Genomic DNA, 15,298 nt, shown 5'->3' on the forward strand with positions numbered 1-15,298 from the left:
ACGTTCACAAAACACTTGTGCACATGTCGCGTCGTTAAGCCGTTCCTCGCGGCGTGGAAACCAGGGCTTGTTAACGGTTTGAGCAAGCATGGAGGGCGAAATAAACAAGGAGGGCATGGGCCTGCCCACGGTGCCAGCCGACGAGGTACGCGTGCATGGTTGTTTGCAGCCTAGTCAACACCGACCTTTGGGATGTCCTTATAGCACATTCATGCTCTTTTGGTACACATATGCAGCTCCAAGCACAGCCGGACTGCAAGGCGTTGCGGCTTGCAAAGAATGCCATCTCGGTCTTTCCGGGCGGGGTCTTGCCCTTGGTGGCGAAGCTCCAACTACTGGATTTGACGGGGAACAAGCTTTCCGGCGTCCCTGGTGATCTGACTCGGTGCAGGTGGGTGGGGAAGTGCAGGTGGGCCGGGGTTGCAGCAGGGATGGGCATCCCAAGGAGCGAGGGTTGACTGGCAGGCGCGGGCAACCCACCTCGACCCGAACCCCACATGATCGGGGTAGCTGTGACACGCAAGCTCTGCCAAACACTCCCACAACTGCAGACACGTCCCTGTCACACGGCGCGCACGCTGCCGCCAGCACTCGATAGCCCCTTCTACCACCCACCCTCCCTCCCTCCCTCCCTCCCTCGCCTCTGCACCGCCCTGCCCCGCAGCGGCCTGCGCACGCTGCTGCTGAGCCACAACAGCCTGGCCGGTGTGCCCGACGCTGTTTTCGGGCTGGTGCGGCTGCGGCGGCTGGAGCTGGCGCGCTGCGGGCTGGCGGACGTGGACGGCGCCTGGTTCCAGCTGACGGCGCTCAAGGTGGGAGAGGGGGAGGCGGCGGGAGGGAGGGAGCGAGGGAGGGAGCGAAGGGGGGTTGACGGGTTGTCCATTCCATCCGGGAGGGAGAGAGGGAGGGAGGGAGGGAGGGAGGGAGGGGGCAACGGGAAGTGCGTGTGGGTGCACGAATAACCACGTCAGTATCCAAGTCGGTGCTGCTGAGTGCACGCACACGCCCTCCATCCTCCGCCTCTTGCTGCCACCTGCTGCCCCCGCGCGCTGCCGCCCCCGCGCCAACTCCTCCCCTGCTCCTCCCCACCGCCGCCGCCGCCGCCGCAGCACCTGGACCTGTCCCACAACGACCTGCGCACGTTGCCGCCCGACATCGGCTGGCTGCCGCTGGAGCCGGAGCGGGGCGAGGGCGCGGCAGCAGCAGCAGCAGCAGAGGAGGAGGAGGGGCCGGCTGCGGGGCCCTGGTCGGGGCCGGGGCTGCGACTGCAGGGCAACGCCAACCTGCGGCTGCCGGCGAGCGTGCTGGGGGCAGGCTTCCGAGCCGTCATGAGCTACCTGCAGGTGTGTATATGTGTGTGTGTATGTGTGTGTGTGTGTGTTGAAAAGAAAACAACAAAACGAAGCCCGCCCAGACGGCGCGACGGAGTTACTTACGGATACCTACCGATACCGAGCGTCTTGTAGCCGCGTCGACCCCGGTAGTCATACTTACCCGCAAAAAGCCTGGAAACCCCCCTCGGGCGATCGACGAACGACCTGACCCCGAGTGGCACCCATATGCATTGTATGCGCCGCGCCCTGGGCGCGCTACAACGGTGACCCAGCACGCCTAATGCCCTGATTCCCGCCCGCTGTTCGTAGTCGAGCTCACCTACGGGTGATAGAGGAATTGCAGGCACAGGGCGGCAGTGTGTGTGTGTGTGTGTGTGTGTGTGTGTGTGTGTGTGTGTGTGTGTGTGTGTGTTTCCCTTGTGCGTGCGCGTTCGTGTTCACAGTATGCTGCCCTCCTCGTGATCATCTTCCACCCATCTCCACCCCTGCCCCCTCACTTTCAGACTTTGTATTGACTCACTCCGTTCTCCATGGACGGCTACCCTATCCCCGCACAACAGTGCACGGACACGCAGACACACACACACACACTCGTCCTAACCGCAGGTCATCTGCGAGCAGCACCGGCTGGTGGAGCAGCACCTGGACAAGTTCGCGGCGCCGGCCACAGAGGGGGAGGGGGGGCTGCCCATACGGGTAGGCGGCAGCGGGGGGGAGGGTGGGGGCAGGTGTGGTGGTGGTGGGGCGTACATTCATGACTGGTTGAAGAAGTGGTATAGACGGTAGGCAATCGTGGTGGAACGGCAGACGTTGCTACTGATGACCACCGCACAGGCTGCAGCTCCAGCTCCAGCACCAGAGGGGGGCGGCAGCTGTTCATGTAGGACGCAGGGCGGGGACCGGGGGAAGCAGGAAGGGGAGGGAGGCAGGCTTTGGGGCGTGTGGCGCGGGGCTGTGCGTTGTCGCGAGGGGCTGCCGTCGGCTGATCGGCTGCGTTTGCAGCAGCACGGCCCCTGCACTCACACTCCTCGCACGGTCGTGTTTACCAGCCTCAGCCGCCTCTCAGCTCCCGACCCTATCCCGCCCTGCCCCGCAGTCTCGGCCCACCGACGCCAACGCGCTGTCTGCGCTGGTGGCCCGGCGGCTGGGCGCGGCGGCGGTGACGGGCGTGCTGGACGCCAAGTACTGCGGCACACCCGCGGCGCTGGCGGAGCTGCCCAAGCTGCAGGTGGGGGCTGCTGGCGGGGGTGTGAGAGGGGGGGGGGTGTAGGTGCGGGTAGGAGGGCGGGAAGAGGCCTTTGATTTAGTGTGGGCTGGTATCTACACTCCACCCCCCACCCCCACCCCCACCCCCACCCCCGCCCCACGCACGCAGGCGGTGTACGTGGCTGACGTGCGGCACAACGCCTGGCGCTCCGTCCCGGCCGAGGTGCTGCGGCTCAACGGGCTGGTGGTGCTCAACGCCTCGGACAATGACATCGAGAGCCTGGCGGACGGTGCGGAGGGCAGGAGGGGTGCAGGGGGAGGAGGCAGGTGCAGGGGGTGGGGGTACGGGGTGGTGGGGTCATGTGCTCGAGCCCAATGGAATCGGGGCGTTGCACGATGGTACAGAGAAGTGCAGCGAGGTAGACAGCAGACGTAGGGTGTGTGGGGGGGGGGCTCGAACCCAAACGAAGCGGGAGGGGTCAAGGTGGAGGTTGTTTGGGACGGTGAAGTAGAGGGCAGCAGCAGGGCCTCTACAGGGGGGAATGCATGGCCGCCTGTTGCATCTGAGTTCGCGCCTAGTCCGCCATCCGCGCCCACCTGTCACCCGCACACTACGCCCGCTGCACGCCCGCCCGCTGCACAGGCGTGACGCCTCAGCACCTGGGTGTGCTGAACCTGTCCTTCAACCGCCTCGCCTCGCTGCCCGCCGCGCTGGGCGCCGCGCCGGTGCTGCAGCAGATGTACCTGGCCAACAACCGCCTGGCCGACCTGCCGCGCACCTTCGCCTGCCTGCCCATGGTGGACCTGTTCCTGTCGGAGAACGAGTTCGAAAAGGTGCGGCATGAGGCGTGCGTGTGCGTGTGCGTGTGCGTGTGTGTGTGTGTGTGTGTGTGTGTGTGTGTGTGTGTGTGTGTGTGCGTGTACATGTGTGTGTCTGTGTGTTTGTGTGATAAACAACGGAACAATTCCGCAACACACGCGCGCGCAGTTACCCTCAATACCTACGCCCGAAACCGAGCTCCGCGTTGTGTGTGTGTGTGTGTGTGTGCGTGTGTGTGTGTGTGTGTGTGTGTGTGTGTGTGCGTGCGTGCGTGCGTGCGTGCGTGCGTGTGTGTGTGTGTGTGTGTGTAGGAGGGGTTGTAGATACCAGCCCAAGCTACCGTTAACCGAACCCAATGCAAAAGAGGGGGATGGAAGGCATGAGTTATGAGTTGGAACGTGGCGCTGGTGATAGGTAGATGCGCAGTGTTGTGCAGACTCCCTTCTGTGATAACTGTCGTCGGGTATCACTCCAGCCTTGCCTCCATCAGGCGTTGCTTACCCCGTTCGTCCTCGCCCCCCATGGCCGGACGTCCGCTCGCACACTCACTCGCCCTGCGCCTGCCCTTCGACCTGCCCACCCTTGCCCCAGCCAATGCGTTGGGCTCAGGCATGCAATTCCCCCTCCTCCCCACCTCATGCATGTGACTTCATCCCCCGGCTCTCCATGAACAGCTAAAACCCCCCCTCCTACGCCTGCCGTCCACTTCGCTACACTTCTCTGTACCAGTCTTTGCAACCCCCCACACAACATACCACTTCCCTAACTAATCATGAATGTAAACCCCCATCCACACACACCGCACACAGGTCCCGGTGGCTGTGCTGGGCATGAGCCAGCTGGCCAAGCTGTCCATGGCCTGCTGCCGCCTGGCCGAGGTGCCGGACGCGCTGGGCAGCGTGGCCACACTCAAGTGCGGGGGGGCGGGCGGGCGGGGCGGGCACGAGGCGGGGGGGGGGGGGCTGCGGGCGGAAAGGGCGTCTGGGTGCCGTGTGTAGTGGGGGCAGTGTCCAGGGGCCGCGGATTGCGGTGCGGGGATGCATGTGTGTGTGTGTGTGTGTGTGTGTGTGTGTGTGTGTGTGTGTGTGTGTGTGTGTGTGTGTGTGTGTGTGTGTGTGTGTGTGTGTGTGTGTGTGTGTCCAGCCGGCCGGACGTGCATGGGCATTCCGGTCCCTGTCATCCACCCGCATGCGGCCTCCACCCCACCTGACAACCCCCCCCCCCATCTGCACCGCAGCGATCCCTCCCCCTCCCCGTTTCCCCTCCTCTTCCCTCACCACGCAATCCCAACACAATCGTGCACCCCCGCCACTACCCATTCCGCCCACCATGCAACTCCCCCCTGTCTAATTCGCTGCACTTCTCTGCACCAATCTTTGCAACCCTGCCCCCCCCTACGCCTTCACTTCTTAAAAATCATGAATGTAACCCCCCCCCCCGGCGCCACACACACGCGTGCGCGCGCAGGTTTCTGGACCTGTCGTTCAACGCGCTGAGGGGCCTGCCCGACGGCCTGAGCCGCCTGACGCAGCTGAACGCGCTCAATGTGTCGTTCAACCCGCTGGGCCCCGGCTTCCCCCCCGTGCTCACCGCCCTCACCTCCCTGCTGGAGCTCAACCTGGACCACACGGGTGCGTGCGAGTGTGGGGGTGGGGGGGGAGGTTACATTCATGATTAATTAAGAAGTGAAGTCGTAGGGGGGTGGGGTTTGGCGGGGGCGGGGCTGGGAAGCGGGGGCGGGAGGCGGGGGTGGGAAGGCGTGGTACGCGGGGGCAGATGGCGCTGTGCGGATGGCGCTGCGGATGGGCCGCGGGGGGCCAAGGGAAGGAGGGAGAGTGCGAGGAGATGCAGGGAGCGTGTAGGTGCGGGGCGGGCGGGTGTCTTGTACGTGCCCGACCCCAATGAGCACGTCCCATCATTACCAGAAATGAGAGGCGACAGGGGGGGGCACGAGGGGGAGGGTGCGTAAGGGGGATTTTAGCATCCCCAATGAGAAGTGAAAGACACGAGGAGGGACTGCGGTGGTTTGAGGGAGGTCAAAGGAGCGGCAGAGCGCCGTGACAGCATGTTCATGAGGGTGAAGCATGGCGGCAGCATGCGGGCGGGGCGTGCACACGTGCTCAAGCTGTGCCGCGCCTACACCGGGGTTGCTGCACCTCCTGTCCCTGCAGGCGTGGCGGATGTGCCGGAGGGCGTGGGCGAGATGCGGCGGCTGGAGGGGCTGCAGCTGGAGGGCTGCCCGCTGCCGCCCACAGAGGCCGCCCTGTACGCGGCAAACCCGCTGCTGCTGGTGCAGGTGGGTGGGACATACGTGCGTGTGTGCGTGTATGCGCTGTTAAGGCACAAAAGGAAAGGGCCCACACTGCGTATGCGAATGCGCAAGCAAGGCGAGCCGCGATCGGTGACCATTACCATGGGTACCGTTTATACCTGTATGCCATGTGTGTCATGTGTGTGGGGTGTGGGGTGGGGGTGTATGTGTGGGGGGGGGGAGGGAGTAGGGCTGCTTTCACCCTTCTCACTATGTGTTTGGGAGCCAGTCAAGTCCAAGCCCAAATTGACCGAGACCCGGAACCCGACCAGCGGGAGCGCACGGGGGTGGGAGGGGTTTCCAAGCTGTAGTGCTTGCCCACCACCATCAAGCTCATTATGGCCTGCTCCCAACGCCGATCCCGCCTACCTCCCCGCTCCCCGTCCCTGCCTGTGTGTGTGCGTCTGCGTACGTGAATACATACGTGTGCGTGAATGTGTGTATGTGTGTAAGTATGTGTGTGCCTGTGTGTGTCCGCGGCCCGCAGGTGCACAACACGGCGCTGACGTCACTGGACCTGTCGGGGCTGGGGCTGGACAAGGTGCGGCAGAGGCAGGACACGCACACACACCGGCAGGCGGCGGCGGCGGCGGGGGCGGCCCCCACCCTCTTACTCACGTGGTCACCGCATGCGCCGCCTGCCTCCATGTCACGACATGCGCTTGCCTAGAACGCACAGACATGTACGCACTCGCGCTGCCTGCAAACTGCCGAACTCGGCATCCTCTTCGCCGCCCTCGTGTTGCCGCCCCGCCGCCTGCCCCGCAGGTGCCCAAGCTGGACCGGCTGCTGGGGCTGACGGCTCTGGACCTGTCCCACAACCGCCTCACGCGGCCGCCCACGGAGCTGCTGCCCCTCACACAGCTCGCCACGCTCAGCCTGAGGGACAACCCGCTGGTGCAGCCCTACGCCGCGCTACTGGAGGCGCAGGTGTGCGTGTGTGTGTGTGAGGGGGGGAAATTACATCCATGATTATTTAAGGAGTGAAGACGTAGCCCGCAACAGTATTATATTGGGGGAATTACATTCTTGATTAGCTAGGGAAGTGGTAGAGAGAGGGAGGGGGCGGCGGGGGAGGTGGGCGGGGCCGGGGGCCGGGGCAGGCGCGGGGGCCGCAGGGGCAAGGGCGGGGGGGCTACGAGGGAGGGGCTGCGGGGGCAGAGGCAGGGAGAGGTAGGGTTCACGGTCTTAATTTGCAGTGGATGGCGGACCGCAACGGGGACTCTGGGGTGGTCTGGGACTGCTTTCACTTCCTCGCGCCCGCTCGCATGCGCCCGCTGCGCCGACCTCCCTTTCACCCGCCCATCCCGCCCGCACGCCCCGCCCGCACGGCTGCAGGGCGAGATGGCGGTGTTGGACCTGCTGAACCCCGCGGCGGGTGAGTGCGGCAGGGCGGGAGGGCGGGAGGGTGCAAGGGCGGCCCGGGGCCCAGGGTCCGCGGCACGTGCTGGCGCAGTGGGCTAAGTGCCATTGCGCTCGAGGCTCGAGGCAAGAGCAATGTGGGAAGCGGCGAAGAAGGCCGCTGCAACCCACATCCACGCCTTCACCTTGTGCCATCCGTTAGGTCCCCCCCAAATCACACATACACACACACGCATTCAAACACACACACATGGTACGCACACCACCGCCTGCCTCCGCAGACAAGCTGGACCTGGCGGGCTGCGGGCTGCGCACGGTGCCGGCCGAGGTGGCGCCGCACGCCGGCGTGCTGACGCAGCTCAAGATGGCGCACAACCGCCTGGGCGCGCCGGCGGCCGACGGCGGCGGCGACGACGCGGCGGTGGGCGCGGCGGCTGCGGCTGCTGCTGCTGCGCTGCCGGACTGGCTGGACAAGTTCGGCAGCCTGAGCACTGTGGTGCTGGACCACAACTGCTTCACGGAGCTGCCGCCGGTGAGGGCGAGAGGCACGCAGGGGGGTGGGGTGAGGGGCGTTGCAAAGATGGTAGGGGAAGGGAAAGAGGTGGAAGGGAGGGACGGCAGCCGTCCATGTGGGGGCCAGAAGGACATCCAGGTTGGGCTGGTACTTATACAGACACGCCTCCGCCCCCACCACCACCCTCCGCCCCCTCCGCCCCCTCCGCCCCCCTCCGGCCCCTCCTCCAGGTCCTGGGCCGCCTGCCCAAGCTGTCCATCCTCATGGCCTCTTCCAACGCCCTGGCCGGCAGCCCGCTCACGCCCGAGCTGCTGGGCGGCGGCCTGAGCCGCCTGCAGGCGCTGGTGCTGCAGGGCAACGCCGTCGCGGAGCTGCCGCCGCTCATATCGCGGCTCACAGAGCTCAAGGTGCGGCGCGGCGCGGGGCCGCGGGGGCGGGGCGGGGGCGGGGGCGGGGGTGGGGAAGGCGTCAGCTGCGGGGGTGGGGGGGGGTGAATGGCTCAATCTCCGCTTGTCGATCCGCTCCCCCAGTTACTGCAGTGCACGTCAACCCCCCTCCACCCCCTCCCCTCCACCCCCACCACACACACACACACACACACCTCTACACAGGCGCTGGTGCTCCAGTCCAACCAGCTGACGGTCCTGCCCGACCAGCTGTGCGGCTGCGTGGGTCTGCGGCTGCTGGACCTCTCCCACAACGCCCTGCGTGCGCTGCCCTCCGGCCTGGGCGCCCTGTCGCGCCTCAAGTCGCTCAAGCTGCACCACAACGCGCTGCCCAGCGTGCCGCGCGGGCTGAGCTGCCTGGGCGCCCTCACGGAGCTGCTGCTGTCGCACAACCCGCTGCCGCTGCAGGTGGGCGCGCGCGTGAAGTGTGTGAGGCCGCTTTGGCTTGGTTGGGGGTACGCAAGGGAGTGTGGGGCGGGCATGAAGGCAGGGCACTCGGAGGTTCGGGCCCGGGCTTCTTCCTGCCCTTGTGACACAGACGAGGAGGCGCTAGCACGAGCTGGTGAGGGCCCAGCGGCGTAAGCTGGTGAGGGCCCGGCGGCGCCGTTTGCCTTGTCCTGACGCACGCCGCCTCCTGCCACGCTTGCGTTCGCCTGCCGCAGGGCGCAGAGCTGAATGCCACTGGCGCGCCCGCTGTGCGCAAGATGGTGGCGGCGCTGCTGGACGCCTGCGCCGCGCTGCCCGCCGCCGCACACGCCGCCGAGCTGGAGGCGGCGGCGGCGGCCATCGCCGCCAAGGCCGCCACCATGAAGGCCAAGGAGGAGGAGGAGGCCGCGGCGGCGGCGGCCGTGGCGGAGGCGGAGGCGGCGGCAGCGGCGGTGGTGGCTGACCTGGATGCGCTGCGGGAGGAGGAGGAGGCGCGCGCGGCGGCGCCGCCGCCTGCGGCGCCCGCGGAGGGCGAGATCAAGACGCTGGAGGGCCCGGAGGCCATCCAGCGGCGCGTGGAGGCGCTGCAGGTGCGCACGTGCGGCGTGCGCGTGTGTCTGGGGAGGCAAGGGTATGGGGCCAGCCCGGCGCATGTGCGGTGTGTGCATGCATGCGGTTAGAGAGCACAAGGGAAGAAAACACGCAGGACTTGGTGTGCATGCGTATATCAGGCTTGGCACGTCGCTCGCGGCACTTGAGACACTGGAGATGGCTCCCAACACACACGTACACGGTGCTGGCCGTTTCTACTGGCGCTTCACCAGTGCGACACACACACACACACACACAAGCACACACACACACAAGCACACACACACACGTTCACGCGCGCCCCCTCGCGCCCGCCCCTGTCCTGACACAGCGGGAGCTCCACGCCATGCACCCGGACAGCAAGTGGGCGTACGTGGCCAAGCACGTGGAGACGCTGTCCAAGGACCCGCTCAGGCCCAAGTCGGGAGCATGGCACGAAAACGTGAGGCGGCGAGGTGGTGTTGGCGGCCTGTTGGTTGTTTTGCATGTTTGTTATGTGGGTGTTGTGTGTGGGTGACAGACAGCTGTGGGAAGGGCAGCAGCGCCAGCTGGGTGGACGCCTGCGAGCATGCAAGGCATCTGCACGCAACCTTGGCTTCACCTGCCCTCCTCGGCTACCCTCCATTCCTGGGCCCCTCTCCCTCCTTGGGCTCCCCTCAGCTCCATGCGCCCACCACCCACACACACGCACACAATCCGCGGCCGTAACTCTGCATCGCATACATCGTCCTCCGCGCAATGTTTTCCTTGTGCTCTTTAACACACACACACACACACACACACACACACACACACACACAACGCACAGGTTCCCATCATGAACATCCCGCGCATCATCGCCGCCATCAGCTCGCCGCCGCCGCCGCCGCCCACCGGCCCCGGCGCCGACGGCAAGGGCGCGCCGGCGGGCCTTGACGCGGACGGCAAGCCACTGCGGCCGCAGGTACTGTGGGGCTGAGGGGGAGCGGGGGGAGCGGAGGGGCCATGCAGCAGGCAGTGGGGCTACGGCTGGCAGGTTGGCTGCGCGGCCGCCTGCTGGTGGCCCCGTGCAGCCCGTACACGTGTCGACCTCGTGTGCCCCTGCAACGCCTTGCGCCCGCCCTCTCACACCTGCACCCGGCGCATGCGACCACACGCGCGCATCAACAACAACAGACACGCACATACACATACGCAAACATGCGTGCGTGCCACTTCCTTCCCTTGTATCCTCTCACACGCCCCCTCCGCCACTTCCCCGCCCACCCCCACCCCCACCCCCACCACCCCTCCGCCGCCACCGCAGGTGATGCACCGCTTCAAGCGGGTGGTGGACCAGTCCGCAATGGCCATGCAGCTGCTCAACCGGGTGCAGGGCGTGCTGCAGCCCGGCGGCGGCGGCGGCGGCGGCGGAGCAGGAGGCGGAGCCCGAGGCATGCCGCCACAGCCCATGGGCATGCCCGGCACGCCCGGCATGATGATGCCGCCTCCCCCCGGCATGTTCCCGCCGGGAATGATGCCTCCGCCTCCTGGGATGTTCCCGCCTGGGATGATGCCCCCACCTCCGGGCATGTTTCCTCCGGGCATGATGCCGCCTCCCCCCGGCATGTTTCCCCCCGGCATGATGATGCCTCCCCCGGGCATGTTCCCACCTGGGATGATGCCCCCTCCCGGCATGATGCCTCCGGGTATGATGCCGCCCCCGCCGCCACGGTGATCGCCAGCGCGTTAGTTGCGGGCATGGGAAATCAGGTGTGAGGCTGTTGTTGATCCTTGGCAAGGGGGCCACGGGACCGTCGGGCGAGCAGAGCGCGCGTAGTGGTGTTGACTTGCACGGGTTTGCGAGTGGCGGTAGCGTGCATGTAAGGAACCGATCATGCCAGCGTATCGTGCATGTATTCTCATGCGAATGTACACTGTGCAATCGATGCATACCTAACGCGCTTGAGCTTTGACCCCGGAGAATCCAGCCAATGCAGTTTTTTGATGCATCAGGAACCCGCACAGACCGGCTCTGAGAGATGTGTAGGCTAGAGGGCGAACGCTGTAGGCAGAAGGACGCGCCGCATAGGCGTGCGCTTTCTCGCTGGAATAGTCAGAGCAGAGCAGGGGGGCGCTGTCGGAGTGCTCCAGGGGGGCTGCCGGCCTTCCGCAGCTTGTAAGGACTCAGGGCTGTAAGCTTGCGCCCACATTCCCTGGTGTATGCCCCAACGTACGACGCAGCAACGCAACCAAGTCAACATGTCCAGCCTGAAAGCTGGTCGGCCATGACGACGACAGCAGTCAGCCAACACGTCGTCCAGGCAGCCCTGCCCGAATGCAGACGTGGCCGTGCCATGCACCCTCTGCTCCTGGCCTCCCTGCATTCCAACACCAACACCAACACCAACACCAGCGCCAGCATTCCTCGGTACATCCTTCACACACACTCTGCAACACTGCAGCGCTCACGCCGCGCCCTGCGCAGCTCCCACGCCTGCGCCCGTGTCCACACCCGCCGCCGCCGGCCCGCCGCCGCCAAAGTCGCGCCACAGCTCTCCTCCCGGCCCGGCCTCCCGCGCCAGGGTCCACATCTCCAGCTCTGCCATGGCCGCCGCCACCGCGCCCGCCTCCTCGTAGCCCCTCAGCGCCAGCCGCTGCAGCAGCCGGTCCGGCAGCACCTCCCGCGGGGGCAGGCCGGAGGGGGCGCCGGGCGAGCCCAGCACACGCGCCATGGTCAGCGTGTACTGCGCCGCCGGCCAGTCCGCCTGCAGCAGGAGGCGAGCGGGCGTTGGTGGATGTCAGTGAGGGGGTTACGGAAGTGGCAGAGAGGTGGCCGGCGAGTGGCAGAGAAAGGGTGCTGGCTGGCTGCTGGCAACTCGGCACGTGACACAGGCTGCGGTGCTGTGCACACCGGAAAGCAAAGATGGCCCCGCACGTGCCCGTATTCCCGATGTCAGCTGCCCACCTGCAGCGCCGCCCGCCGCTTGGGCGCAATGCCTCCCGCCGCGCCCTCCAGCGCCGCCCGCCACACGCCCTCCAGGTCGCCGTGCTCCGTCAGCAGCTGCACCGCGCCCTTGGGACCGATGCCGGTCACGCCCTGGGGCGAAAGGCGAAGCGGCGACCACACACAGGCACCGGGTGGTTTCCTCCCTTGTGCTCTCTGACGCACGCACCGGATGACAATAGGCTGTACAAGGACGCGCAGTTCAGGGCATGCCGCCGCTGAGCTGCGCCGCACTCGTTTTCCTAACGCCTATACGCCACACCCCTGCATCCGCACAACCCATTCCCTCCCTCCTCCCTCCTCCCTCCTCCCTCCACCCTCCTCCCTCCTCCCTCCTCCCTCCTCCCTCCTCCCTCCTCCCTCCTCCCTCCTCCCTCCTCCCTCCTCCCTCCTCCCTCCCCCCTCCCCCTCACCGGCAGGCGGTCCGAGTCGTCGCCCGTCAGTGCCTTGTAGTCCGCCACCAGGCCCGGCCGCACGCCCAACGCACCCACCACCTCCCGCTCGCGCAGCTCGTCAAAGGGGAAGTCATCCCAGCGCCGCGCCGCCGCCGCGCCCGCGCCCGGCCCCGCCACGCCCCGCGCCGCAGGCGCCGCTGCTGACGCTGCTGCTGACGCGGCGCCACGGCGCGGGTACAGCAACGCTACATCGTGGGCGTCGTCGACCAGCTGGAAGAGGTCGCGGTCGCCGGTGAGGATGCGCACGCCCAGGCCCTCCGATACCGCCTGCTGCACCAGGAGCCCGGCCAGGTCGTCCGCCTGGGGGCGGTGGGGATTGGGTGGGGGTGAAAGCGGTCGGATGGTGGTGGGTGACGGGGAGTGGGCAGGTTCAGATGGTGTTATCGGTGACGATGCAAAACACATCAGGTAGCAAGGTCTGAGGGAGGCCAGGGATACCGGCCCATCTTGCGCTGCCCACCCTCACCTCGAGCCAGGGCCGCGACAGGGGCGGTATCGCCATCAGGCCCAGCAGCCGCTGCGGGGGGGGGGGAGCGTGTGTGTGTGTGTGTGTGTGTGTGTGTGTGTGTGTATGTGTGTGTGTGTGTGGCGTGTGCGTATGGGGGGAGCGTGTGTGTGTGCGTGTCAGTGTGTCAGTGTGTGTGTGTGTGTGTGTGTGTGTGTGTGTGAGCGGACACTTGCATATGTCAGGGCACGTGAGCATCACGCCACATCACGCAGCGCAAGCAGGCCAAAGCCTCCAGGCAAGTTTGCACAGCAATACGGTCTGGATGCAGAGCAGTACCTGCAGGTTCCGGAAGTCAACATAGAACTCCTCATCCTTGGGCGTACGCCCCGCCTTGTATGCCTGAGGCGGCAGCACCGCCCGCCCGCCGCCCGCCGCCGCCGCCTCCAGCGCCGCCACCGCCTCCGTCAGCCCACACTCCGCCGCCAGCTCCGGACCCAGCGCCGCCGCCAGCATGCGTACGACATCGCCGCCATCCTCCGCAGTGGCGGGCGATGTGGCGCCGTACTCGGCGTTCCAACCGCCCGCCGCACGACTGCTGGCGGCGCCGGCCGCCGCAGCGTCCAGTGGCGGTTCGGCGGCTGGGTTTCCGGAGGTGGTGGCGGCTGGGTCTCCGGCTGGTGGCAGGAAGGTGGCTGCGGTGGGGTGCAGGTAGGCGCGGGGGCTGGCGGCATCCTGTGCGGCGCCCACCGCCCTCAGGTCGGCACGTAGGGGCTCCGCCGCAAGCAGCCGGTTGGCCAGGTCCTGAGTGTGAGTGAGTGGAGGTGTGAAAGATAGGGCAACACTTCGTACTGTGTGTGCGTGCGTGTGTGGCTTGTGACGTGGTCTGTGGTCCTGGTGGCAACACAACTTAGTCTTTGGGGTCCACACGCCCAGCAGGCCCCCCCCTTCCCATGACCCACCGGGCTGCAGCAGAACCCAGGCGCATCCCAGGCGCTCTCATGCACACTCGAGACTTTCTTTCCTCTCTCTCACTGTGCAGCTACCCACCCACCCACCGTCCAGTCTAGGCGGCCCTGCTGCACCAGCCGTGCGGCGGCGTCTCCTGCCCGTGTGCGGCTGGAGGGGTCGAGCACGGACAGCGCTGCTCGGAAGGTGGGTCCGCGGTGGTCAAACACCACCGCCAGGGCTGTGGGCCGCACCGAACGAATGGCCGCGCGCAGCGTCTGCGGCGGCAGTCAGGAGCTGGGGTCAAGATCGTAATTGAGTTGGCACAGGCCGCGCAGACAAACGTACGGCAGGCACTGGCACTTCACAAATGCAGGCTTGCCACAATACTCAGTAGTCACGCCCTAGCAATATCGTACATGCCTCTTATATCCCATCCACCTATGCCCATCACATCAAACCGTCCATGCATCGCCGCCGCGCACCCGCACAACGCTGTAGGTGATGGAGGTTGGCACGCCCTTGCTTGTGGCCAACCGCTGGCCGTTGCCGTACCCGTAGTACGCGCGGTTGGCCAGGTAGTTGCCGTCAACCACCAACAGCACGCCCGACTGGCCGTTGGGACGAGTCACCGGCGCCGCCTGCGGCTGCTCCTGAAGGCTGGGGCTGGGCGGCAACGCATCCGCTGTCGCCTTCTTGGAAGCCGAGTTCCTGCGAGCGCGTGTGGGCTTGGCTGCGGTGGGGGTAGTGGTGGCGGCTCCGCCGCCGCTGCCTTCCTCGCTGGGAGCGGCCGGTTTGATCCGTGTCCGCCGCGGGCGGGATGGCGCCACCGGTGTTGGGGTGGAGTCTGAGGCAGTGGCAGCCGCCGCGGCGGCGGCGGCGCTACCGGTGTCGTCGCTGACGCGGGGTTTGGAGGCTGCCCGCCGGGCGCGCGTTGCCTTCACGGGCGGAGCCGCGGGCACCGCACCCGCTTCAGCCGCGCCCTCGGCAGCGGCGCTGACTGCGGTCTGCCGCGCCTCTCGGGAGGGGGCATGCTTCCGCCCGCGCAGGCCAGCCGCCCGAGTGCTAGAGACAAAAGCGCTCTCGCGCGGCGACAGCAGTTGGCAGGACGCCTTGCCGGTCGCTCGGCCGCCCCACACGGCTGGCGCCCATAGCCTACCCGCAAGTCTACTCATCAGTCCATAGCAGTGCATAGGGGCTGCGCCGCGGACTCTCCGAGCTGTGACAGGTCACCAAGGGTTTTCCGGAGGGAGGCGGGAAGACTGGAGAGGGTGCATTCAGTGCCACAACACCGGCATAAGCTTTTTAATGAGTTCAAATCAATTGTTATACGCGCGAGCTGCCTGGGCCGTCATCGAAAACCTTGGTGAACGAAGCGGCGAATGAGGCGCGAGACTGCCTCGCTCTCGTGGCAGCCCCGTCAGCGCCCTCCTTCTTCTCCTTACTTCAGCATACCATATCATACCAGGAAATAT

General features: G+C 66.7%; 2 protein-coding genes across 2 annotated transcripts; one reads left to right on the forward strand and one right to left on the reverse strand.

Moving 5' to 3' along the window:
• Window positions 1-33: 33 nt before the first annotated feature.
• On the forward strand, window positions 34-11,179 carry CHLRE_03g205697v5 (uncharacterized protein). Its single transcript, XM_043061486.1, has 21 exons — window positions 34-145; window positions 237-391; window positions 665-812; window positions 1,110-1,343; window positions 1,941-2,030; window positions 2,431-2,562; window positions 2,710-2,830; window positions 3,184-3,374; window positions 4,170-4,273; window positions 4,828-4,991; window positions 5,532-5,656; window positions 6,159-6,212; window positions 6,440-6,601; window positions 7,010-7,049; window positions 7,315-7,565; window positions 7,778-7,954; window positions 8,159-8,401; window positions 8,656-9,009; window positions 9,342-9,452; window positions 9,819-9,953; window positions 10,296-11,179. Exons 1-21 carry the CDS (start codon window positions 89-91, stop codon window positions 10,704-10,706), a joined length of 3,459 nt encoding a protein of 1,152 aa, XP_042926667.1. The 5' UTR covers window positions 34-88; the 3' UTR covers window positions 10,707-11,179.
• Window positions 11,180-11,187: 8 nt separating this feature from the next.
• Window positions 11,188-15,113, reverse strand: CHLRE_03g205809v5 (uncharacterized protein). Its single transcript, XM_043061493.1, has 7 exons — window positions 14,309-15,113; window positions 13,934-14,101; window positions 13,215-13,679; window positions 12,897-12,947; window positions 12,389-12,730; window positions 11,937-12,068; window positions 11,188-11,736 (listed from the first exon to the last, which is right to left on the reverse strand). The coding sequence occupies exons 1-7, from the start codon at window positions 14,996-14,998 to the stop codon at window positions 11,437-11,439; spliced, it is 2,148 nt and encodes a 715-aa protein (XP_042926668.1). The 5' UTR covers window positions 14,999-15,113; the 3' UTR covers window positions 11,188-11,436.
• Between the last annotated feature and the right edge of the window lie 185 nt (window positions 15,114-15,298).

Source organism: Chlamydomonas reinhardtii, chromosome 3 (assembly GCF_000002595.2).
Source record: "Chlamydomonas reinhardtii strain CC-503 cw92 mt+ chromosome 3, whole genome shotgun sequence".
NCBI lineage: Eukaryota > Viridiplantae > Chlorophyta > Chlorophyceae > Chlamydomonadales > Chlamydomonadaceae > Chlamydomonas > Chlamydomonas reinhardtii.